The sequence below is a fragment of the Aquila chrysaetos genome, chromosome 25 (assembly GCF_900496995.4).
Source record: "Aquila chrysaetos chrysaetos chromosome 25, bAquChr1.4, whole genome shotgun sequence".
NCBI lineage: Eukaryota > Metazoa > Chordata > Aves > Accipitriformes > Accipitridae > Aquila > Aquila chrysaetos.
In genome coordinates, this window is record NC_044028.1 from 12,567,409 (window position 1) to 12,593,114 (window position 25,706).

Genomic DNA, 25,706 nt, shown 5'->3' on the forward strand with positions numbered 1-25,706 from the left:
TCATTTCATTGCTATGCTCTTTGTGTGTGTGTATATATATATTTTATTTTTTTTTATATTGTACTATTTGATGTTCCTTATATTATGTGGCAAATATGGTAAGACATGCAAACCCACAAATGCTGATCTCACTTCAGATATGTGACAGGTACTCCAATATAACACTCTTTATTCATCATGAAAGTATACAGCAATGCACAAGAAGAAAAAAGATTGCGATTTATAGAGTGATCACCGTGATTTACATTGCAAAATAATAGGCAGCAATTAATTGAGACACTGCTGTTTGTTTCTTCAGTGAGACAACAGCACAAGAAAGGCTGTGAACCTCTTGCTTTCCTGTTGACAATTACAAGTTTGACTTCTCTTGTCATCAGTGCAGGAGAATAGAGTACACATGGAGAGAAGTATCTTCTTCCTTGTGATCATTCACTTTCATGCTGTAACTGGTAATTTCTGCGTATTTCTGTGCTGTAGAGAAACAGATAGCTAGTGGGGCTTCTTTGCCACCAGAGAGAAACATTTGCACCTTTTTCCCTCTTAGCTGAAATATGTATTTTTTTAATCCTATATGTTAGGGTTGATTTTTTTTCTTTTTCGCAGTGTAACTTCCTAAGTTCAATACAATTGGTTTTAATTAGTATTAAATATAGGACAGGCAGATTTGCTGAATTTCTGTTTTGAGCTGTGTATTGCAGCAAGCTTTGGGTTCTACACATGCTTTGCTATATATGCTGTGCAATATTAACAGGAAAGACAAGAGTTAGATGCAGTGCTAACGCATAACATTCAAGGAGCTGCTGACATTGGCATTCCTATGAGAATGTTGGTTGATGTGATATCAGAAAAAAACAGCGACTTCTATAAAAGACTTATTCACTTCTGTGTGAACAGCAAGCAAGTAAGTGTCTCCTCCATATTAATAAGATGTGAAATAGAGGTTAAAGGGAGCTAATTGACTTGGTAAATATCGTTTCTCCATTTGAAATAGCTGTGCACGAGGCCCTTATAGGAATACTCTGCAGAGGCTGGTTTGGTTTTAAAGGCTTTAATTAAATGAAGGCAATATCTTTCAGCCACTCCTGTGCAATCACTTCTAGCACAAATTTGACATCAGCAATGATCCATGACTCCTGTTTGCAAACTGTATCAAACCTTTCTTATCAAGTATCTTCCCTATTACAGTACAAAGTTGTGACACATAAAAAAATTAGACAATTCTTCACTATAAGTTTTTCATAGTTTTCATAATTTTACTCTAATACATATTTAGTACAATAATTACAGTTAATCAGAGTGGTCTCAGTATCAGAGATGTGCCACAGTTAACTTTTGTCATATTTTATTTGGACTGAACAGGTTACAGAAGAACTGAGCTTTGTCCAGAAATTGGATGTTTTGTCTCTTAACTACCAATTTACTCATAACATAGAGGCACTGAAGACTTTGCAAATAAAAGACAGGATTGAGTTGCAGGTAAGTTATCAGACAATGACAGGAAGAGACATGAATCCAGCCTGAAATCACGCCATGATGGAAGCAGTAGCTGTAGAAGTCAGATGGCAAAGAACAGAGGGTATACATGTGACTTTCAGGACGTGGTTTAGTGGGCATGGTGGTGTTGGGTTGACAGTTGGACTCGATGATCTTAAAGGTCTTTTCCAACCTAAATGATTCTATGATTCTATGACTTTATGCATTTGCTATTTAGGTGAAATTTTTGTCTCTCTGTCAAGGAGGGTAGAATTGTACTCTTTCAGTTGTTAACTTTGGCATCTTTGTAATCTTTTCTATTCTGTTATGCCATCTTGCATAAGATCATAGCACAGATTTCAAAGTTGCTTCATAATACTACTTTACTTAAAATTCAAGGTTTATACAGGAGAAAAAGCTTATTGCTACAAAATATAGCCCAAGTGGAGCAAACCACACCATAAACGATCTACCTAATGTTGCAGACACAAGTGGGAAAGATCGTTCTTAACATTTTAAAATACAATCTAACCTTCAATAAAGTATCCTTCTGAATGAAGGAGTCTGCATTGTCACACCACCTCAACTTTCATTCTCATTTATTTATTTCTAGACCCAGTGCTCTTTTTTACCTATACTCTACTTAAGTGGGTCTACCTTGCCTTTAATTTAGTTTCCAGAGAGAGCAGCAGTGTCTTCCATCCTTCAATATGTAATTTGAAGTATGGTGGAGTATTCATCATGAAAGTGCATTGCAGGATGTGCAAACCGTATTTTTTTTTGTCCAAAATGAATGGTCTGATACATCTGAAGTCTGTATCTGTGCATACAAGGACTATCTTGGAAAGAGCTGGGATAAGATGAGGCAGAGAAGTGTGGTGGTGGTAAAATGAAATGTCACCCTGTAATGGGCAGGTAACAAATCAGTTACTTTTCTTGCCACGCTGATTGTACTCCTGAGTTCTGTAACCCATCAGAAGTGAAAGGAAGTTGGGGAAGGTGTTATCTGTCTAGGTGGAGAGTGGAGATGGAAAAGCATATTGCTGCTTATGCTTCTCATAGAATAAGATTTTCCTGAATTTGGGTGTTATCCCAATATACATGGGTCATACTGCCTGCTTGTGTTTTAAAAACATTTATATTCTTTCTCTCCCTCCTCCCTCTCCTTCCTGCTCTCTTCCTCTCTGTCTTTGTTTTTTTTTTTCCCTAAAGTTCAGGGTGGAGGGGAGTCCAGAAGCTCTGTTTGTTCTTGAGGGGTTGGGAGAATAGCTTGCTGGACCAGAAAGTTTCATAGGAATAAGAGGTTGGAGGGTGGCTCCCAATGCGTGAACAAAGCAAGCCACAGCTGAGCTTGCAGCACAAGGAGGCCAATGCATTTTAGCTGACATGCCTAGTCTGTGTGATAGATCTGCAGCGTACCTTGTATAGACCAGACAGAAGTGAGTACTGATATGACTTCCCAGTTTACATTCCAAATGGTATTTTCCTCCCAGACTCTGACTACCTGGCATATTTTTTTTCTCTGAGGTACACAAGCCTACAGCACAACACTTACTCTTTACTAATCATGTAACTGCTTGAATAGCATTAAGGCATTGCCATACTGGAGAATACGTGTTAATATGTTGAATATCTGTATCTGTCAACATCTGTAATTATGTTGTGTTATAAAATTATACAAGATTAATTTTTTTGACACATCTCTGAGATGATACTGCCTGAACCAAAGAAAGAACCCTGACTAACAGGAGCTTTACCTTTTATAAAGCTGCCTTTTCACAATTTACCTTTGTTGCACACAGGCTATCTTGAACCTGAAAGTGATCAAGAGCTTTAGCATGAAAGTGCATTATGGTGCTCACCTAACAGTTCTCAAAGGACAAATCCAGGAGTTTGAAACAAATACCAACATAACTGGGAATTTCCATCATAATTGGCCATGGCTGCTAGAAGCCAGAGTCCCATCATCTTTACAGGTAGGTTTTTGGGGTTTTTTGCATTAAAATTATTGTCCTTTATTATAATGTAATAGCCTGTGGGTTGAATGAAAACTACTGTTTTTGCAAGGTACAGGATGGAAGCTGAGATTTTCTGATATTTAAAATCTATGGATGGCTAAAACCTGAACTACTGAAATAGAAAATTTCTTTATGACTGCTTTCTGGACCAGATTATTCCATTGTGACCAGTGTTAGTACAGTGTGTATTGTTGATATTGTAACTCTACAGGAGAATAGTTTCAGCACGTTGCATCAGGAATTGGAATATTGCTCCTGTGTTCTTTAACAGGAATTTTTTACTTAAAGAAGTACTTCTTTAAGTACTTTTCGGGGAAGTATTGGAGTACCTACTATCTGGTAAACATTGGTAGAAAGCATGGATCAAGGATCCTTTATATGAAGGGAGTCATGTTTTTGTGGGATAAAAGAGAACCTAATGAAAGTTTGTAATAAATCAATGAGGCTGGTGTGGTTTGAAATTCATTCAGTTGAATGGACTTCATACTGGAAAGTCATAGATGATTAATGAAAGGCTAAGATTTTTTTGTTAATGGATAGATTTTTTACATAAGAATAGACTAGAGAGAACTTCTATAGACTAGAGAGAACTTCCTTTCACTTCCATTTGTCTTCTGTTTTAAAATTAAATAGTATTTAATTGTTGTTTCAAGAACTTATATCTACATGTCATTTTTTAGATAGATGTGGTTTTTCAAGGGAGAAACACTACTCAGGAAAGATACGTGCACATTGCAGCTGGAGAAACATCAATCACATACATAATAAACTCCTATTATGTAGGTCACCAAGTGGATATCTTTTGCCAAAGCATACACAGTAGTGAGGCACTACAGGCATCTGGCTACCCTAAGGCAATCAACTTGATTCTCAGTTTACGGAAATCAGGTAGGTACCTGCCATTCCTTGCAGGTTTCTTGTTATATAATAGCTCTTTGAGGATGTTTCAACTATTCCTTCAACAGCTACAAACTGACTAAGATTTGCTCATAGTACCTAAAAAGGGGATTTTTCTTGTATCTCAGTAAAATTGTCATTCTTAAACTGCATCTGTTATTAGTTACATCTGTTTTAATTCCAGGAAAGATCTCATGTGGTACACCACCTGGTAAAACAGGTGATCCCCAAGATACTTAGCTGCCTAAAATAAGATTCCAATATCACACAAAAAACCTCGTTACAGAGCACAAAAAATGTGAATTCCAGTGTAGTTTACAGTGGGCTTTGAAAATAATTCTAAATGGCTTTTGCTGTTTGAACTGTGGAGGGGAGACAGACCCATCCTGAATAAGCCAATCTGTCCTCAAAACTTGCCCTGACATAAATCCTATTTGCATATCCCTCAACTACTGATTTATATTGTGGGCAAGTACCTTCAATGCCCACATGGGAGTATATTCATGTTGGAAAAAAACCCCAACAACTGTGAGAGCACCAAAAAGTAGGAATTATTGAGGTTAGCAGGCACTGAATCAATACTACTGTTAGTGGCACTATCTCCTTTCACCCATTCTGGAAAAAGCAACAGGACAACAGGCGGCTTTCAGGATAGCCACCAGAGTGGTTGCTGTATGGTTGCATACATGTCTTGTGATTTTGTCATCTCCGTAAAGAGTTTTGGGGTTTCACATCTGTCATCTCATTTTTATCTCTTGGCAGTCTGTACTTTCTTTTTCAAATATGAAAAGCTGGTAGGGAAGTGGGGGAAAAGTCTTTAAGTCATGTTGTTTGAGCAGTGTTTGTCTGCTGTAGCTGGAACTGAAGGAGTTACTGAAGGTCAAACCAGCTCAGAGCTCTTCTCTAGAAGTGGCCACTATCTGCCAAGTGCTACAGTTGGCTATATAAGCTAGTCAGCTCTAGCTGCAAAACAACATTACTGTTGGGAATTGACTTGTTACTTAACACTTGTACATGGGTACACAAGCTCTGTTAACTCAAGACATTGTATGTTCAAGGACATCCAAAAAACTCTGCAGTCCTCCAACCACAGGCCAAAGCTCTTGTCATCCTGGATGGATGACTTTGTCGTGATGAAAGTCTTAACCCAAAACCAAAAGCTGGCTGGATTGATTTTATTCATGCAGCCCTGAAATACCTTGAAAATGAGCCCCTCAAAATGGCACTGTTTTGTTCTTGCTAGAAACCAAAGCCAAGACTATCTGTGAAATCCAATATGATGACAAAGATATAACTGTGACTATGGATGTTGACACAGACTTTCAACTCTGTGGTATATTTGAATTCATGGCAGAGGTGAAGCATTCAATATCATTTCTCCATCATCTGGGAATTCCCTTCTTTCTTAAGGTAACAAACTGTAGATCTTTTGTTGTGCTTTGATTAGAGGTGTCATCTGAGTTTTACAGTAGCATGAATCCAGAGCAATTCCAGTGGCCTCAGTGAAATTACTCCAGGTTTATACAAGTGCAGATGAGAGGTACTTGGCCCAGTTTATCTGAATCCTTGTTTAACTTAAGTACACAGCTAATGGTCTGTTTCTGAGGAAGCTCAGCAGGTACCTGAAATCCCCAATTTCAGGATTAATCATTTCAGGAAGGCACTCATATACTGTCACTTCCTAGCTGATAGGGCTTACTAAAGTAGAAAGGACTTTTGGTAGAAAACAGTTGTCCTTCATACCTAGAGAATTCCTTGGCTTGGTTAAACCATTTGTAGCATAGATACCTAAAATATTTCAGTGTTGAATAAACAGAAATAGATTTGTATTCCAAACTACTTGATAAGATCAGCAAAGGCTGTACCTGCTCATCCCTTGGGAGAAAGAAGTATTAGTTGAAATGTCTCCTTCCCTGTTGGAGGGTAGTACACAGAACAGCACATCCAAGTCATCCATCACCTTCTCTTCAAGTAAGAGGATATGTAGCTAGGATACAAGATTAAAGGTAGACTTCTCTGAAAATAGATGTTAGTTCAATATTAAACCTGCATAGTAAGTGTCAGTGTTTCAAGGGAATATTTAATGCTAACATTTTATTAAAAGGTATTAGATATATCCTCTTCTTCCCCCTTAATCTTTAGTGAAATGTCTTTTATCCTATAAATGTTTGAGTGAAAAAAAGAAAAACAGAGATGGTAATTCTTTAGGTGTATTATTAATGTATAAGGTATGAGTGTAATCATGGGCCTCTGTTCCCACAGGCTTTGGCAAACACAACATGTGTTGTTATTTAAGTGTGGGAGATGGTGTTCATCTTCCCCAGAGGGATTCTTTAGCAGTTTCAGGATAAAGCTGTAGATGAGCTAGCAGCTGTGGGAGGAAGAAAATACCCTGGGGTAAAAAGATTTGTGGAGCTCCATCTGTTTCATCAACAAAAGAAGGAAAGGCTGTTTCTTTACAGTATACAAAAAAGAAGAGTGGAGAAGACAAGACATAAATAAGAACCAGTGTCTCTAAACTTAAACCAGATGAGGGTACATTGAAAGTAAGGCTAATATTTGTCAATAATGCAAATGAGTAGCTATGGAAACATACATCAGAAAAGGAAGACATCTCGATGCTTTTGGTTTAGGTCTAGAAAGCATCTAGAAGGCCTGTCTGGAAGATAAACTTCAGTCCAGATAATGGCTTTAAGTCAGTAAAGAGATTGTGCTCAGTTTAGGTGAGATGCTGGGTAGAAGCTATGGTATGTAATTTGTTTACTTGCACACCCCTCCACAGGTGACAATTCAAGAAATCCTGACCGAAAATGAAATTGAAGGAGCTCTGAGGCTGACCTATGGACAAAACACAAACTTCTCCTTTACCATCAGTAGGAAAAAGGACCAGCAAGGGTAAAAGGGTTATTCTGAACACTGTAAAAATGTCATTCGGCCACTATGATTCCATGGAAGAAGTTATTGGTTTAGTCACCAAAGCACTGGTGAAATAAATAAAAAATGTTTGATAAAGTGACACCGAACAGTCTGTATACCTCAGGAAGTTAATGAAGGTCTGCAGAAAGATTCCCCTCCTCACAGCTTGAGGCATGCTTGTCTTTTTGCCTGCCCCCACAGCACTGAAGTAGCAGACAGCGAAATAATCCAGAAAACTCTTGGTCTGAGCCAGACAAGTGCTTAAAAATATACCTTAACTTGACATAACTGATAAAATCTTATTAAATTGTTTTGGCACAGTTGAACCTTGTAAAATTATGGACACTCACTCAGTTTTCTAAGTTGGTATCAGTATGGCTGTATCTGCTGTGCTAATTTCTCTGGGTTTTTTCTGTCTTCTAAAAATTTTCAAAGTTCTTTAAAGAAATTAAGAATGAATAGAATAATTGTTTACTTCAGAAGTAAAGTCTGATAATCAGTGTCTGTTGTGGTTTAAGCCCAGCCAGCAACTAAGCACCACACAGACACTCACTCACTCCCCCCCCCGGGTGGGATGGGGGAGAGAATTGGAAGAGGAAAAGTGAGAAAACCCGTGGGCTGAGATAAAGACAGTTTAATAAGTAAAGCAAAAGCCATGCATGCAAGCAAAGCAAAACAAGGAATTCATTCACTTCCCGTGGGCAGGCAGGTATTCAGCCATCTCAGGAAAGCCGGGCTCCATCATGTGTAACGGTTACTTGGGAAGACAAACGCCATCACTCTGAACATCACCCCTTTCCTTCTTCTTCTCCCAGCTGGAATATCCCTTGGGTCAGTTGGGGTCAGCTGTCCCGGCTGTGTCCCCTCCAACTCCTTGTGCCCCCCCAGCCTCCTCGCTGGGGTGGGGTGAGAAGCAGAAAAGGCCTTGGCTCTGTGTGAGCACTGCTCAGCAATAGCTAAAACATCCCTGTGTTATCAATCAACACTGTTTTCAGCACAAATCCAAAACATAGCCCCATGCTACTATGAAGAAAATTAACTCTACCTCAGCCAAAACCAGCACAGTGTCTAAAGAGAAATATCTGGTATGGTGTATAAACAAAACTGTAGGCTTTTGAGGGTGTTTAAGAGGTGTAATATTTTCAGCCTTGGGATATTTCAGATATTTCTTAAATTTCTAGCAAAAGACCTTTGCACTGAAAAGTCTTCTAAGTTCTGTTAAACTCTCTAAGAATTGTAAATTCTAAGTCTGGAAACCATGATAATGCTTGCAAAGTCAGATTCCAAAATACCTATCTCATTTTTAAAAAGCTGATCCTTTTACTATGGCTAGTAAATTACTAGCCAAAGTAATTTCTGATTCAGTGGGCCACATTCTGTCCCTGGGATGCATATGCAGATTTTTCACTGAGGTCAGAGATTGCACTACTGTTTGGTCTCCTTTACCTTTGTATGCATCAAAAAATGTTAGGTGGGTAAGCATTCAGTGGAAGGTATTGCAATTTGTAACTCTAAAAGCTGTGGCAGACTCAGAGATTACTTAGATGAACTTGTGCTGTCAGTGAGAGTGGACTTCCTGAAATATTGTTGAACAAAAGTACATTTCTTCCCTTTAGTGAAGAGTTGAATATAAAAGCACTCCAGACGCATCCCGTCTTTCTACAGTACTTCCCCGGTGCAGCCGAACTGTCTTCTAAGGTAACTATCTACAAGTTGTCTGTCACATACATCACTACAAATTAGACTTGTCTAATATTTTAGGAGTCAAACTGCATTATTTCTAGTACTAGTATCTCTGACCTTTTTGTTGTTGTTGTGGTTGTTCACGTTTTCAAAGATGCTAACAATCCCAACCCACTGGAAAGGAAGGATTCATTCCATTCGAGTCTACTTCCGTGCATCTGCATTAATTATGACTTCTGGTAGACTCCTCTCATGAATGTTTGTAATTATTCTGGCTACTAAGAAAAGAGAGACTGGGCAGAAAGCAATTCTGGATATTGGCTGTTTGCAGTGCAGAAATACACAACAGCAAGGATAAGGAAGGAAGATGAAAGGGGTTATTTGTCAGTCAAACGCAGCACAGTTACTCCTGCTCACATAAAGACTAATTTCTTATGCATGTTGTTCAGTCTATGTTATTCTGTAGCTGTGCCTTCCATAATGTGAACATAAGGGAAAACCAGATCTCTCTTAGGTCCTGGGGACCATAATATAACATACCGTGTGAAGAATGCAAACACAATATTTAAGTTTATTTTCTCTTTCTCTCTCTCTCTCTCTCTTTTTTTTTTTTTTTTTACATTTAATGGAAACTTGAAAAGGTAAATTATGATATGACTGAAGCAAAAGGCAAACTCTACCTCAGTATGGAAAAAAGGGATTTCAATGTTACAGCTAAGCTAACTTTCACTGGAACCAGCTACACTAATGTCATTGAAATAATACAGACAATGTCCCAGGTTGGTATCATCAACTCAGACAGCAAAAGGCAAGCTGTGACTGCCCTGTTTCTAGAGTATGGCACTCAGGATGCTGGCTGCCAAACAGTGAAGGTCAAATACATCTCCAGCTGCTATGAGGTGTTTTGCCCTTGATTTCTCCAGTAGCATGAGCAAACATTTAACTGTAAATTAGTTGGGTGTCCAATGGTACAAACTGTTGTTTGATTTATATTTGTTTGCTCCTATAGATGGAGCACATATATAAGAAATAAGAAAAATAATATGTTATAAACTGAGCAATTGCCAATTCTTATTACACAGGTACCACACATTTCTTTTTCTAAATAAGGAAGAAAAGATGTCACAAATAGCTATTATTTTTTGTGCTATCTGCTGGATTTATTCTGTAATAGTGGGGCTCTTGATGTTGTAAGAATTATTCAGCGAGATAAAGGAGAGATAGAAAATCAAAACATACAGTAAGCAAAGACTGTTGTAAAGGGGATACTCAGTTGTTCATGTATGTTCCATTATGTGAGAAGATGACTTGCTGTAGAAATGAAGTCAGGTATAAATTAATAGCTGCTTATACAAAAGCAGTGGGCTTTAGTTTATCATTGTTCTAGACCTTTTATAAACAAGTTTCTAAAGCTAGATTCCACAGGACTTTACAGTATCAAAATTGCACACTTAGGTTTTTAACTTTTCAGAGAACTTGGGATTTAATATGTTTCCCCTCTTTCATTTTTAGTTAAAAATTCTTCCAAGGCAGCTTGTGTTTATGACGGTTTACCAAAAAGGCAACAGAACACGTATGCTGAGGCACATTGCTCTGTGGGATGGCAAAGAGATAAAGCTAACAGGCGCTTACACTGGACTCTTCCCAAAGTTGCCTGGAGGCCATGATGTTCAGGGTAGGTTTCTCAAGTCTTTTGCCAGTGTTGATAGCAGACTATAAAATAAACTAAACCACATAAATCCGATTTCAAAATGCATATTCAAATGGTTTCAATCCAGGCCTTCCAAGATCTTAATTGCTTTAAATTCATTATAAGTCTGGCTGTTAGAAACATCCACTTCAGAACACTTATTTTTGCTTTGTGGATATGGAATGTAAAGCTTAAATAAACTCCAGTAGTTCCAGGGAAAAGTTTGGCCAGAGTGGAAAGTCATTAACAAGTTAAAATGTCTGTTGTTATTTTACAACAAATTTCAGAAGTGTTCTGGATTAAATGAAACCTTTGGTTTTATTTTTATATTTGCTTTTGAATATTTTAAATATTTAATGAAAAGCAAAGGAAACCTAGGAACTAGTTTTGGACTAAATACCATTTGTAAACAGAGAAGATAGTTAAAAGTATTGCGGTTACTTTCATTCTAGCCAAGGTGCTAGGATACTTAGCTGGGAGGTGGCTGACTGTGGTTCACATCTGCATTTGGTTTCATTCAGAGCAGTGATTTGAATGAGAAATCCCAGTGTGCGGGGCTCTCCCTCTATTCTTCCTGATGGTTCCATTTTGAATAAAATAGTTCCATAGTTCTGTGCCAGTGAATGTTTCATTTTTTTCACAAACACAACCAACTTTGGTGGGAGAGAGGGGAGAGTACATGTAGTATGAGCAGTTGTACACTCTGCAGTGTAGATCAGGGTCTTGGTTCTGTAATTTTATGACTTAAGGATCCACTTGGAAAGTACTGGAAAACAAACGTATGTATTTCCTTCCAGGAGGAGTCAAGGCGCTGAGGAGGAGCTTTATAGGATCTGTAGTCTTACTACGCTGTGAGGTTGCCACATGTGTGAGGTGTACACCTGGACTTGCTAGCCAGAAATGCCCCCAGATCCACAAGTGCACATGTAGCTTGAGGAATATTAAGCCTCAAATACCCAGTAGTCCAGCGGTCAGGTTGCTCACTATGAAGTGGGTACCTAAATGCAGATCTCCCACAGTTGAGCGAAGGAAAGGGTTTTGAGGTGACCTACGTTTCAGATTTGTCCTTCAGTCACTGCGCTAGAGGTATAAAGAGACACATCTCACAGATAACATTTTTTTCTAAATGTTGCCCAGGTATCACTTTGAATTTGGAGAGCAAAAACATTTCAAGTTAATTTTTGTTTATTTTTCTGTATTCTTCTTCCTTTGTATGTTTTTGTCCCTCCTGGATGTAATATTTTTTTTTGTTACTTTATTGCCACACATTTCTGAGGCTTTTTTCAGAAACCGTAATAAATTCTGTTACTCTACTGCACTGGGTACTGCAGGGAGCACTGGTGACGCTGGCACTACCCTGAGGTGGTAAACCCTTATGTTGAGGCTATGTTATCTGAAAATAGAGAAAATAACTGCACTTACTTGTTTGAGAGTTGTAAGCTGTTACTATTCCAGTGTAGGGTCATCTCAGCTTCATAAAGATAACTTTCCTGGCTGTTCTTGCTGGAATTTGCTTTGGGTGTAGGTATTGATCTTTTGATTATTGGAGGTAATTACTGTTTTGCTGGTAAATAGAGGATGCCTGTTTTCCCTTACTTTTCTTCATATTCAGCAGAAATCAGTACGCTAAAGTCATTGTGGCTGTTGGGCAGGTGCACGTGTGTGTTTGAGCAAAGACCGTGTTTTCTCTGGGAACCAACTGTTGCCCTGCTACCTGTGGGAGAATATGTCCTATGCCTTGTATAGGGAAAACTTACTTGCTTTTTTTCCTTGTAGTGGAACTTTTCCATCCTCTCTCCATCCCTTTCCCATGGCATGCCAGGGTCAACTTATATGTGAAGCATTCAGCACGCAGTCACCGGGATGATCTTACTGTCATTTGGAATGAAAAGGACCAGGTACAACAGCCCAGAGCAAATAAATGTCAGAATTACAAGAATGTCAAGTGGTTCTTTTTTTTTTTTTTTTTAAAGACATTAAGCAAGCCAGGGAATTCAAGTAGGAGGCAAACTTTCCTCCTTCTTGGATGTATAAAAGGCTATGACTATGGAAGATGAACAGCTGATATTCTTGTTGGACGCATTTTCAGGCCATACTATTTTTTTGTTTGCAGTAACCCCACAGCTTGCAGCATAACCAAAGGCAATGAAATGCATATCGTTCAGAGCACTGGATAGGCTCTAGGACAATTTTTGAGAGTAGATGGAAACAATAGCACAAACATCATGTTTAAAGCAGCTTAGGGGGAAAGAAATAAAATCTAAAACAAATGAGTAAGTGTGAGCATTAGTGCAAGGTTGAAAAGGATGAACCACCTACCTGTTGCATGGATATGTGCTATGTTTACCCACATAGAAGTGTGACGCATACCTGTGCTTAGTATTTTCAGCATTACTGATTCAATTGAAGCTCTTTTGTATTTCATTCTTTTGTTCTCCTATTTATTAGTAAGAATGACAACTTTGGCACAGTTTAAACCAGCTTTTATTTTCTTGAAGTAAGTCAGCATTAATTTTTAAAAATATAGATAGTAAAACCCACAGAACTAGGAGAACTTTGGGTAAGTTGATTTTCAAATGTGGTTAAATGGGGAAGCTTACTGACTTGCAACTAACTGTGCTATCTTTATATGTGCATCTGAAATGCAGCACCTTGGCTGAGTATTACATTATTTTCTGAATAAAGTAAAGATAAAAGGCAATGTGTAAAATGTTACCATATACAAACACAAATCTGCCTGCAAAAAGGATTAGAATTCTTAGTTTCTTTAAAAAGTTCTAAAATTCCAAAATTTACTTTAGAAGTTGTACAGAATGTATTTTTGTACTACTACTTAAATTACCACAATGACTTAAATACCAACACTATTTAAATTGCCACAAAAATATTTTCCTCCCAGCAGCATTACAGAATTTAGTTCCTGATTCTGCAAATGTTTTTTCTTGTGCTTCAACTTTGCAAGCTGCATCTAAGCGCTCTGCGGCAGCGGAGCCTACAGTGCCTAAATATGAGACCAAACTTAAGCCTCATAAAACTTAAGTATGGTTCATGATTTTAGTAAAATACAGAAAAGAGTTCTACTTTCAGCTGTGTCATATAGGAAATCCAAGTAGCAAGAATGTCCTCATTTGAACATTGATTTGCCTTACTACTTCAAAAAGGACTATTATGCACATAATTCGTCTGAGGAAAAGGTACTGGGAAGTCTTACTGGGTGTATGTTTGAGTTCAGTATGTGAGAGGTGTTTTATTTCACAAGTTCCTTTTACATCTGTTGATATGGATCAGATATCAGTGTCGTCATCTCTGAAGTTTGGAAGAGACCGTATGAACTACAGAGCCACTGTTGCCCACCCCTTTAATTACACTCTGAAGCAACTGGAAGTCCATTCCCTGTCAGAAAGAAGAGGCAGAAAGTACAACCAGCAGGTGAGATCAAGAGAAAGGGCTGCAAAATACAAAGCTGTAATACTATATTTACTGTTAGCGTGCCTTTCATCTCAAAGAATTGCAGAACCAGATTATCAGCCTGAAAAATGTAAAGAGCACCAAGTGCTATTATCTCCTTGTGTCCAAACTACCAGCATTGTTTCCTTTTCTAAGCATAACTGTTGCTAGCTGACAGTATCTGTCTTGCAATTTTAGCATTGACCCGTTTTGGATGGCAAGAAGCCAGAAGTGTACAGGAGCCAGCCCAGCAATAAAAGTGAGGCAAATTTTGTCCAGAAAGTCATAAACAAACTCCTATTCCACAAAAAAAAAAACAACCCCCAAACAGGAATCCTTCGATACCCATGCAGCACAAACCTAAATTTTTGGACTATATAGGAAATTGCAACACAAGTGTGAAAACGTGCGAGACTAGAAAGGCTTTAGAATACAACTGTGAGGTGCACTTGCAAAGCATATATGGGGAAAAAGAGGAAGAACTCCACAAATCATACTTCATGATCAAAGACTACAGAATATTTTCTGTCTGAAAATGCACTGCGTGGGCCAAGACACTCCAGTTGCTGAGGCTGAAGACTTTCTGCTCAATAATAAGCTGCACAAACTGCAGTGTTCTGTTTGTTCATCTGGAGTCTTTTTGGTACTCATAGTGGTGCTACAGAGTGCTCTCAGGTTGTTTTCACTAAGTAGTCAATATGTCTCAAGCGTCATATTTAGAGGAATAAATTCTCTTGTAGTGTCATTATTCCACTGGTGTCAATTGCTATGCATGATTGACCCAATGCAGCTTCCAGAGAAGATAATAGAATGACTTCTGTTGCCTCAGTTGTAAAAGCGCAGTTTCCCCTGTGTGTTTAAGGCCCTGAGCTTCCAGGGCACATAGAGTTTAACATTGTTCTGTTGCAGTTTTAATTGTGTTTCTTTTTTTCTCCACTGAGTGGAGATTATTCTGCTAGATCACCCTGCAGGCTCTTCTGCTAGCCCTAGTCTTGCTTCACTGGACAAATCCTTCTCTTCTGGTTTCAGCTGCAGCTAACAGGGAATGGTGGGCAGCCCGCTGACATCCGACTGACCCTCGAGGATAAATCAAAGGTGAACATCACTGCCTGGGATGGCTGTATGACACTCTCTTCAGGTCAGGTATGAGTCTTTGAGTCTCTGAAGGGATGGCTGTAGCTAAATTTCGGGGTTTGAGTCTCACTGAATTTTTTCTGCGCTTGTTATCATATGAAAACCTTTTACCTGAAGTTAACCTTTTCATGTCTCAGAGGAAGAAAAAGAAAACCTCTGAAGAACTGTGTTTCATGTTGCCAGATATGTTTGTATTTGGGATGCAGCTTTCCCTCAGGACAGAATCATCAACCCCTTAGGTTTCTTGGTAGAGACTGAAGCAGTCTTTTATTGGTATAGACCATTCAGGGGTTCTCACAGGGGTGTATTTTTGCCCAGAAAGCAAAAATAGTATATACTTTAGTATATAGTGAACATATTTTTTAGAAAATTACTAATACGTATGTCTTAATTTTTTTCCCTCTTCCAGCTTCAGAGAGTGTTAAGTATGGAACACATGCATGCATGTGGGTCTCTAGAGCAAAGATCAGCACTGTTTAACGAATATCTAGATCTGAACTGGGATGACAAAAAATTCAAGCACAATTTAACGTATGAGGTAGGAGAAGGCAGTTGTATCTGTTAACTCACTATTTTTATGGAAGCTGTTCTTAATAGATGGGAATTTATTTAGTTTTTGTATGTAATTTTGAGTGGATTTTAAGAAAGCTTCTGCAGAGTAACACTTTCTGTGAAATACCGTTATTGCATTTTTACCTTTTACGTATTGTCTGCATAGGAAGAAAGCTAAATGTAGCATAATTAAGAAAAAAATGAGTTCTTACAAACTAAAGGCCTCACTTGTGCCCTAAATTTGCAAACCTGTTGAGTTAATTCTGTAGGATGGGGACTAGTAACTGTCCTGATAAGCCAAAACACTGGCAAGTGGAAATGTTACATTTTGGAAATGTTAGGTTGAAACCCTGAAGCTACTAGAATAAAAAAAGCCAGCACGCGGACAGGGTGATGTTGAGAGATGGGATGAGTGGGCACAGAGGAGTGTCTAAGATTCTGTTGTCACATTTTAACTTTGTTTTCTTGGTTCATTGCAGAGAAATCAATTCCTGTATCCTGATAAATTTCAGTTAGAAGCTGTTCTGGAAAATATTTTCCTGACCTCATGCACCAAACAGAAGATTCTGGGTAAAATAGAAACAAACTACTCATCTTGCCTGGACTATTATATGAGCTTTGAGTTCTGTGACCTTCCAAATGTAAGTCTCACATAAATATATTGAGCCTACTTCACTTTAAATGTAATTACTGGTTTGATGACTCAGTTTTTCTCAGCTGCAACTTTTCACAAGAATTGCCATACTTCTGTAACGTAATGAACCATAAATAAACAGTGTCTTTTGATGGGTTAGGCAGAAAGGTTGTGTTTGCCACTGTAGTACATTCTGTGGTCCTGTTATGATTGTAAACATTCCCACTTCCTCCATGTTCTTTCTTTCCTATTCCTCTCTCAAAGGTCTTTTAACTTCATGTTTCTGGAGAATATCAAAACAGGCTCATAAGTGATCAAAAAGGAAACTAGAGAAGAATAAAAGTGCTTTCCTTCCCCTGTAGGTAAAAGTTTACTGGTTTTTTTTTGGCTGCTGTGCTGGTAGTAATGGGTTTTTGAAACTTAGTGTAACCTTACAGTTGTCGTTTATTTTTTGAACCGAAGACCCATCCATGATCTTCCTTAGGTGCACACTGGACCCCAGAGTTGCCTATAGATAATCACAACAAACACAAAACTTTGAACTTGTAACAAATGTGGTCTCTTTCCAGTTGCCAGTAGATAAAATGCATCTCAGTTGGTTTCCTCATTTACTGTCAGAGCAGGTCACACCCTGTTAGCAATGGGAAACAGCAGCCAAATTTTGATGCCAGTGAAAACTTTTTCCAAGACTAAGATGTGTTAGAGCCTGTTTATAATGCAAAAAATGTATATGCATGTCACTTCAAAATCAGGTGACTCTGTATTCTTTTGGATCCTTTTCTGCAAAGGCATGCATGCATCAAAAAGCCTAGCTAGAGTAGTTGAGAAGCATAAGACCAAAAAAAAATTGGACTTGTTTTAATAAAATAGTTATATTCCAGCTGTTCATCTTGTCTTAGGCTGTAATCACTGAACATGGTTTGTTATACCACAGAAACTGAAGATGTAATGAAGTAAGACAGTGCTGTGAGAAGGAGGATGTGCTGGTTTCTGAAACTACAAGTTTTGTTCCTCACTTCATTGTGTAATTTCATGAGAATGCTAACATTGTACAACCTCTAACTACTCTATGTAGAGCCCATTTCTTTGGAAGAATTAAGCTTTTAACACCTTTTTTGTTCATACTTAGGTAATTGTTTTCTCTGGAAAACACCAGCTCAACAAAGATGACTTCATTTTGCAATCAGAGGGCAGAGTCCACCTTGCTGATCATAGGAGAGATGAAGGGTTGATTGGAGTATCCTTAAAAAACCAGAGTACAGCTGATGTGAAGAACTATTCTTTGGAAATTGAAGTGAGTTTTTATTTTATTTTAGTGGCACTGGTTTTTGGTTTTTAAAGGCCTACTGCCATCTACCTTCCAAACTGATCAGGTGCAGCCAGTGATGTTAAAACAGCAGGCAAGTACAGGCAGCATAAAATACTGCTGGTTTCTTTAGTGCTGTTTTTAAAGGAGCGGTTATGCAACGTACATGCAGTATGATGAAGAAAGAAAGGAAGGCACCAATGTTAGTTACCTGCAGAGCTCAATGACAAATATAGTAAGTGTATATCAACTGGAGTATATAAAAGTTTTAAGAGGCTATGTTTTATTATAGCTCACCTTCTTCAGCATGACCGGTCTGTTTGGTAAGGTATGTTTTTTTGCACCATAGCAAAAAAAAAAAAAAAAAAAAAGGCGGCGGGGGGGGAAAAAATGTGAGACTTGTACAAAGCATTGTTTACCAGAGAAAAAAACTGGCCTTAAGAAAGGCACAGAACAGCTACTATGATGCTCATCCTGAGGCAAATCTCTTCCTTTTTTCTCTCCCCCTGTATTTTGCATTTACTCTTAATTTTCTGTGAAATGAATAAGGTGGGGAAGCTGATGGTGGCAACAGAGTCAAGCAGAAAAGTAATGTGGTCAGCACCATCCAAACTCTTCATCAGAAGTAATGTGGGTAGTCTGCCGTAATTAACTGAGACAACAGGCCACATCTTAACAAAATGATGATGATTTAATCACTAAGAGGCTAAGACAAATACTAAATTATTTTTACTTCTCTCTTTAGAAAGGAGGGAGCTGAAAGAAGCATCAGCTGCTCTACGTGGTTTTTCTCTATTCTTTATTTTGGAATAAATGGCAAAAATTAGCAGCCTCACAGGGAATTGACTGTTAGAGTATGTTTCTTTCATTGCTAGCATTAAAATTTTGTCCACAAGCCTCGTGCTATCCAGTCATTCAGCTCTTGAGCCAATCATTCTAATGCTTGTGCCTCTCTTAAGAGTGTAACTCCTGTGCAGTACACAAGCATTGGAAAACATTTCCCTCACCGCTTATCCTTCTGTGGGAAACACTGATATTTGAGCATCATCTCTGAACATTCATTAATTCTGTGTGGTGGCTTTGAATAAATGTTTTTCGTTTATGTCTGCAGTTAAGAGCCTTTGAAGATATTTGGCTAGGCCTGACAGGAACTGCTACTTCCTCATCCGTTCAGAGCCAAATCCTGGTGGAGGGGATTATTGATCAGAAAGAGAAAGTAAAATTAGCTGCTTCTAAAGGAAAGGAGTGTTTTCAGTACTACATGGGGTATTTGAAAGGTACGTACCTTCACGGACAACACTTTTAGTCATATGATTTAGTTTTAGGTAGTCCTGCAAGGAGCAGGGGGTTGGACTTGATGATCCTTATGGGTCCCTCCCAACTTGGGATATTCTAGGGATTCTATGATTCACAGCTGTCATTGGTATGAGGAGGCAGGAAGAAAGGCTATGTCTCTCTAGTACCAAGCCAGCTCAGTTTCATGGCGATTCAAGCTATGGTCTTTCAGATAATGAAAAGCTGAAGCTTAAAACTTGTTACACAAAGGTCAGTTTGGGAGACATTTTTATGATTACTAGCCAGGGAAGGATTATAATGGATGGTGATCAAAGAGAGGCTTCATTTCATCTTGATTTAGCCATCTTAAAGTTGTGTGCCTCCTTTAAGATAATCATTACATTCCAATTTCAATGAAGGGAAAGAGAAAAGCATCTCCAGAGGCTGACTCTACCCCATGCTGAAACAGATGTATGAAACAGGACATATGAAATCACCCTCTGCAGGTGATTCTCTCAGCAGCAGTCAGTTCTGACTGACAACAGAGAGGAAACAGGGCTGTTGGCTGACTGTACCTAACCTTTAGATGTTAAAGTTCAATGGAATGAGCCCTGCTGCAAATGCTTTCTGTTGTGACTCATCTACCTTTCAACTACATTAGATTTGTATGCAAACCAGGTAGATGTAGTGGCATGACAGTTGTCTCAAACTCATGTTGCTGACAATCCCAGTCTGAGTTTCAGTTGCGGATTTGCCATTCCACACTTCTGCAGTGGAATTTCTCTCAGGTTCATGGCCTCACTTGTAAGTGCTGTGATGTATTTTGAGATTAAGACCATGAGTTTGTGAGTTACTGAAGTCAGAAGTTCGGAGAAATTATTCAACTCAACTGTCCTAACCCAGATTCTACGTGTACTTTGCCAACCATTTCTGCTTATGCTCGTCAGTACTTGGGCAGAAACAACTTATGTGTGTGATGGGTGGATGAGTGACTGACACTTTCATTTATAGTCTAAGCAGTTTTGAAACATCAGCAACAAAGGACAGTGGAAGACTAAAGTAGAAAAAAGTCTGTAAATCACTGGGACTGAGAGAATTATTTAGATTTATATTAATGCAGTGCTTTCTTTGCAGTAGCAAATCTGTATTTGTAAATCATTCACAAGCCACACAAAGAGAAAAAAATCAAATGCTGACACTGATCTAATTTTCTCCTGTTTATTTCCTCTTGGTTTTTTTCCACAAACACCTAACACTGATTGATCACCTAAGTAATTAAAAAGCTGGCTTTGAAACAGTGTCTGTCAGTGTTGTTCCTGTAAATGAAGCTCGCTCTTTTCATTCTCTAAGGGGATATGGAAGAAGGAGTGGAAGTCAGTGCTTGTACTGATGGGCAACAGATGGCTACCATTAATACCTACTTCAACATTAATGGAGAAAGGCAAGAGAACATGGGACAAATGACCCTCGCAGCTGTTAATGGAAGCTTGAGTCTTCTGGCTCATGGATGTGGGGATCCAGTTCTTAAGGCTGAGGTGAGACCCTTCAGTGGCACTTAACTGCAGTGTGATTTTTCCAGAACATTGTTTAATCTTGTCAGTTTGATGGAGCATCTTCCAGGTAGGCTTCAGGTGTGAGTTTTGGCGAGTAACCAGGCAAAAGGGGGAATTACTCAATTTTTAAATTCATGATAACATTATTTTTAACTTTGGTGTGAAAAGATGCGATGGTGAGAATTAAAAAGTTCAGCGATACCTAGAAAGCCTAGAAAATATGGGACCCTGTCCTAAAGTGTGTATCCTCCAAAGAGGGCAAGTAAATAAAGCGAGAGCAGCAGTAGTGCGCCAGGGCTGCTCAGCATGTTGGTCACAAAACTAAGATTAGAAATCCTGAATGTGCTTTTACTTCTAATAGGGTTTCACATACTCTCTGCTTGGAGGATGCTTTTTGGTTTTTCATCCTTAGACTCTTCTATTGCCATTTCTAACCACTCAATAACGCAGAAGTCATTTCCCCTGAGAAATGGGAGGCCACTGTGAATCTTTGCTGGCATTTAAACTAGTACAAACTTTGAGTGATTTGGACCCAGCACAAGCAATTCTAAATCATAAATTCAAGGTTTTTATTAATCTTCTCACAGTACAAACTTAATGAAATTGGGAGCCTTCTGAAAGCCAAACTGATGGAGAAGATTAAGAAGTTTGACGGATATATGTGGAAATTCAGGAGATCAGTAAGTATCTGTACATCGTCTGTGAAAGCACCATAAAACGTTCATGCAGTGTTCACTAAAAATCATTATATTGCATGCAGTTATTTTGTTTTGCTCAAACATTTAAATGGTTAATCCTGTGCTAACCTGCAATTCATACATAGACAAAAAGCATGTTTCATGGTAAAGATCCTGTATCTCTGCACCAACACTGAGGAGTTCAGAATTGCCTTGGAATAGAGTCAAAGCTTTGCTTGTGATCACTGTGTATTTTGATATTTCTTCTTTTTTGGGAACCACTGTAGGTGCAGCAAGTTGATTTTCTGTCTGAAGCAGCTGGCTGGCCTTCAATAGCCTTACAAAAGGTAGCAGGATTCCTCCACAGTGTGGGTAGAGCTGTCGCCCAGGTGTGGAAGCAAAGTGGAATCAGGCAGGTTCTGAGAAGCAAGCTCCCGCTTTACCTGGATAAAATTCAAGACATTGTCCAGGAAATGCAGAATGAATTGCAAAGTAAGCAAAACCATGCAAAGCAAGGAGAACAAGAGCAATGTCAGTGCAGGGCAAAAGAAACTTGAGTATAAAAGATGCTGAACAGCACAAATGTTTCTATTTTGATCTAGCAAAAAGTGCTGACCGTGGCTCTTAGTTTACAGAGTGGGGAGCCTTGATGCAATAAGCTCTAAGTAACTGCAGTGTGACCACCTTTCTAATGAAATCATTGAAGAGGCGTTCTCTTGCACACAGGAGTCTGGGTTCAACTGGATGAGAACACAGACCCAATTCCTAAGCTGAAGCATTTCTGCTAACAGTCCACTGGCAAGCATTTCCTCCCGAAGGGCTGTTCACACCTGTCCTTGAGTTTCGAATGCTTGTACTAATCAGATTTCACTTGATCCGTTTTTTCCAAGTCTATCCAGTAGCCACTAATTCACTGCTCAGCTGGACTATGGCTCATATTGAAACCTTTGAGATGTGGTCAGCTGTAATTAGCTGAGAGAACCTTCAGTTCTCACAAGATTAATACCTCACTTTGGGCCACTTACCTCTCGACTCTTCCCACTCAAAAGTGGGATTTAGTTGATATACTGTGTTTGAAATTAGTTGTGACCAAACTGTCCTGTTATTCCTTGAGCGGGTACAGGTCAAGCTGTACAGCTTTGATGGTGGCATATTGCAAAACATTCCTTGTATTTGTTTTGGAAAGCAGCAATGTATTTATATTATAAGGCATATGTGCGGATCAGGTTATAACTACAATGCTTCTTTCAGTTTTTCGTAAGACTGTGTCCATGCACACAGCTGTGAGGTGTGCCTAACTGCCATAAAAACAAAGCTGCCTTTTCCTGTTTTCTGTGTCCCTCCTTCACTTATGCTGGAAGCTGTGGGGAAACAAACAAACGAACAAACAGCCACTTTGTAACATACTAGCTAAGGTTTGTTTCATGTATTGTGTTTGCTTCAGAGCCATTAGCAACTTTGAAGGATGCCTACTATGATGTAACCTTGAAGCCACTGGATGAAGTTTGGCGAGAGAAGACAGAAGAGTACATGAAGAAAATCCAGGCTTTTTTACCCAAGATTGTAAAAGATGTGTGGCTAATGGAACCAATTCAGGTGGCATTAAAGGTTGTGAAAGCAGGCTTGGATATGGTTTGTATAAACTCAATTCTCCATTTTTAATCGTTTGAAAGACAAAGCCTACAAATTTAAGTCTCAGCTTTGAACTATGGATATACAAAAACAGTTAAATGTTTTTGTTTATAGAAATAGTGAGGTTATCTTTCCACATAACAAGCTCATACACAGCTAATTTACTGTTCTTGAAATATTTGTCCTGCTTTGAGAGCAGTACTTTTCCAGCTAGAGGAGAGGTTGTTTTACTAGTTTTGGTTGAAATCACAGCAGCAGTAATCTGTCATTCATGTAGCTTCTGCTTTTCTTCCATAGAGAGGAGGAATTGTGATTCCAACAAAAAATGTACAAATAGGTTTGGGGTCTTCTAGCTGAAATGAAGAGCATAAAGGATATATCATGATACCAATTTATATTAACAAAGATATCAATCCTTTGCAAGCTACTGAAGCACATTAACTCAGTGAAGTATTGGTATACTTTAAGTAATGTCATTTTAGGAAGGATGTATTTCTGTCCATTATTTGTTGCTGTAGTGACTAGTGTTTGTCCTCTGGATGTTAACCTCTAAATGACAAGATGCTGTCAGGCAAGTACAAGAGAAACTAAAGTGCTATTTCACTGACTATTGATTTAAAACTCATTATTGAGTACTGACCCTGCCCTGAAGCCATACTGAATTCAGTTTTGTAATCATGTCCTTTTCTGGCTCTCCAATAGACTACACAGCAGATGCTCAGGTGGGCAGAGGCCATGTTTTCTAGAGCTGTGAGCAAGATCCGGAAGCCCTTACTCAACCTTTACAGTTTTTCAGCCAGGTAATTGGTGTTTTTTGCAGGATCCCTGCTGCCAAGTAGTGTTCTAAATGGATATGTGCGTAAGTTTTCATATCGGCTTGTATTCTGAGGGTTGCGGACAACCACCTGGCCATTCTCTGCTTTGGGCACATGGCATCACACCATAATGTTCATTTTTGTTGGCTACCAGGACAGGCTGCATTTCAAAAGATGCTACTCAGCAGCAGACAGAGTAGCAATGACTACGGTAACGGGCCTTATATGGCATGGTGTATTGCGGGTCTTAACCATTGTATATCTTTGTTTTGCCATTCTAACCAGACTATAGTTCTTATGAATATTTCACTTCCACATTTCTAATAATAAAGCAACTGCATTTCATCAGCTTAGCAGATAAGGGCACATGCTGTTTTGTTTGTATTCTACAGGAACTGTTCGGTGGCAGTAAAACTACCAGTACTTCCTAAAGCAGACCGCTCCCTGGATCTGGCAAATATTACTAATTATCTCATTGAAGAAAAGCTAATGAGGCCTCTCCAAGACCTCTACAATATCAACATAGTTGCAGAGTATTACAGATTCAAACGGAGGATGATGGAGAGTCCCTTTGAATGTAAGCCCTTTCAAAGTGCTGCTTTGTTTTGTAACTGGGTCTATTTCCACTTAGTTCTAAATTTTACAAATCATATTTGGAAGAGTAGTTTACATAGAGATGGTTGCTAATTAATAATTTTCCTATAAACTGTGTATATAGTCTTTCTTGTAAAACAATAATTGTATGTATAGTATCAACACTTTGGGTAAAGCTGACATACAATAAACACTCCTACACTTAATATTCATGCAAATTTTGCAACTCTTCACACTTCCTACTGTTGAGACTAGAAATGAGCAGGTGGCATTTATCAGTCTTATCTATATGCTTTTGTGAGTTGATACTATGGTTCCATGCTACTCATACCTGTTGGCCCTGAGCCTTGTGGTGGAGGCTTTGTCCATACTTTGAGAAAAGCATTGCTAAATGCTCAAAGACTGTGTTAACAGTCCCAACTGTCCCTTACAGATAGTGGCTTTTCCAGAAAGAGCCATTTTTAATGGCTTCCTCCAAGCAGGCAGAGACAACAGAGGGCACTCAAAGTAGGTCCTAGTGACCAAATACTCTGAGTGATACATCAGTCAGCAGGGTTTCCTGGACTGCGACTCTGATGCTCTGGTTCAGCAGGGTATTTTTTTTTTTGAGGCAGTTAATATTCTTGCTGTTTTCTGCATAGGAATGTATAATGTGTATGGGGGGGGGTGCTTACAAATATGACTATCAAGTAGTATGACTATAAACCAAGATAAGCTTTGAATCCTAATTCCTGTTTCTCAGAGTTTTAGGACATTCAGATGGATCTATAATGAAAAGGAAATTATTAGATTGTTTCCTTTACTGGGGAAATTTTTGTTGCAGAGCAACTTTAACTAATTAAAATGTAATAATAGCTTGAGAAACTATTGTAAGAGTATGCCAGCCAGAAGCTGTTTGTGTTGCAGTATGCAAGTAGTAGCACAGCACTTACCAGTCTGTGGAAAACTCACTGATGTATCTTCTGAAATACCGTTCTCTAGATCATGCGATATTAATGGGGACCAAGCATCTTATGACTTTTGATGGAAAAATTTATGATTTGGCATCAAATTGCAGTGTACTTCTTGCCAAGGATTTTGTCCACAATACTTTCACTGTAATACTGAATGAGGAAACCAGTAACTCAAGATCACTGTATGTGGAGATGAACCAGACTGTGATCAGTATCTACCCAAGACTGAAGGTAGGAGGGAAAAGTCAAACATTCTTCCTTTCCAGACCAGAAATTATCTTCAACCAACCAACAAACAACAACAACAACAACAAAAACAACAACAACCCAACCCAAACCCCACACAAACACAAAAAAGAAAGAAAGAAAAAAAGAAGTCTTCAAAATATTAATGCTCAAAACATAGATCAGAACAGCTCTCAGATGTAAGTGCTAGATAGTAACCACTTTTTAATCA

At 38.6% G+C, this 25,706-nt stretch overlaps 1 protein-coding gene across 6 annotated transcripts in view; it reads left to right on the plus strand.

Moving 5' to 3' along the window:
* The window catches only part of LOC115335953, a 106,097-nt gene that overhangs the window by 71,577 nt on the left and 8,814 nt on the right, over positions 1–25,706 (plus strand). For 3 of the 6 annotated variants that reach the window (XM_041120334.1, XM_030002337.2, XM_041120337.1), the window contains 23 exons: positions 752–901; positions 1,360–1,476; positions 3,276–3,449; positions 4,172–4,379; positions 5,632–5,798; positions 7,171–7,283; positions 8,921–9,002; positions 9,629–9,766; positions 10,500–10,662; positions 12,454–12,575; positions 13,966–14,106; positions 15,154–15,267; positions 15,668–15,796; positions 16,290–16,451; positions 17,574–17,738; positions 18,862–19,027; positions 20,376–20,560; positions 21,166–21,258; positions 21,543–21,747; positions 22,700–22,887; positions 23,590–23,687; positions 24,095–24,279; positions 25,278–25,480. In XM_041120334.1, coding sequence (XP_040976268.1) covers positions 752–901; positions 1,360–1,476; positions 3,276–3,449; positions 4,172–4,379; positions 5,632–5,798; positions 7,171–7,283; positions 8,921–9,002; positions 9,629–9,766; positions 10,500–10,662; positions 12,454–12,575; positions 13,966–14,106; positions 15,154–15,267; positions 15,668–15,796; positions 16,290–16,451; positions 17,574–17,738; positions 18,862–19,027; positions 20,376–20,560; positions 21,166–21,258; positions 21,543–21,747; positions 22,700–22,887; positions 23,590–23,687; positions 24,095–24,279; positions 25,278–25,480 — 3,468 coding nt within the window. Of the gene's footprint in view, positions 1–751; positions 902–1,359; positions 1,477–3,275; positions 3,450–4,171; positions 4,380–5,631; positions 5,799–7,170; positions 7,284–8,920; positions 9,003–9,628; positions 9,767–10,499; positions 10,663–12,453; positions 12,576–13,965; positions 14,107–15,153; positions 15,268–15,667; positions 15,797–16,289; positions 16,452–17,573; positions 17,739–18,861; positions 19,028–20,375; positions 20,561–21,165; positions 21,259–21,542; positions 21,748–22,699; positions 22,888–23,589; positions 23,688–24,094; positions 24,280–25,277; positions 25,481–25,706 lie in introns of those variants that run through there. The other 3 variants (XM_041120333.1, XM_041120335.1, XM_041120336.1) reach the window with 3 other exon arrangements.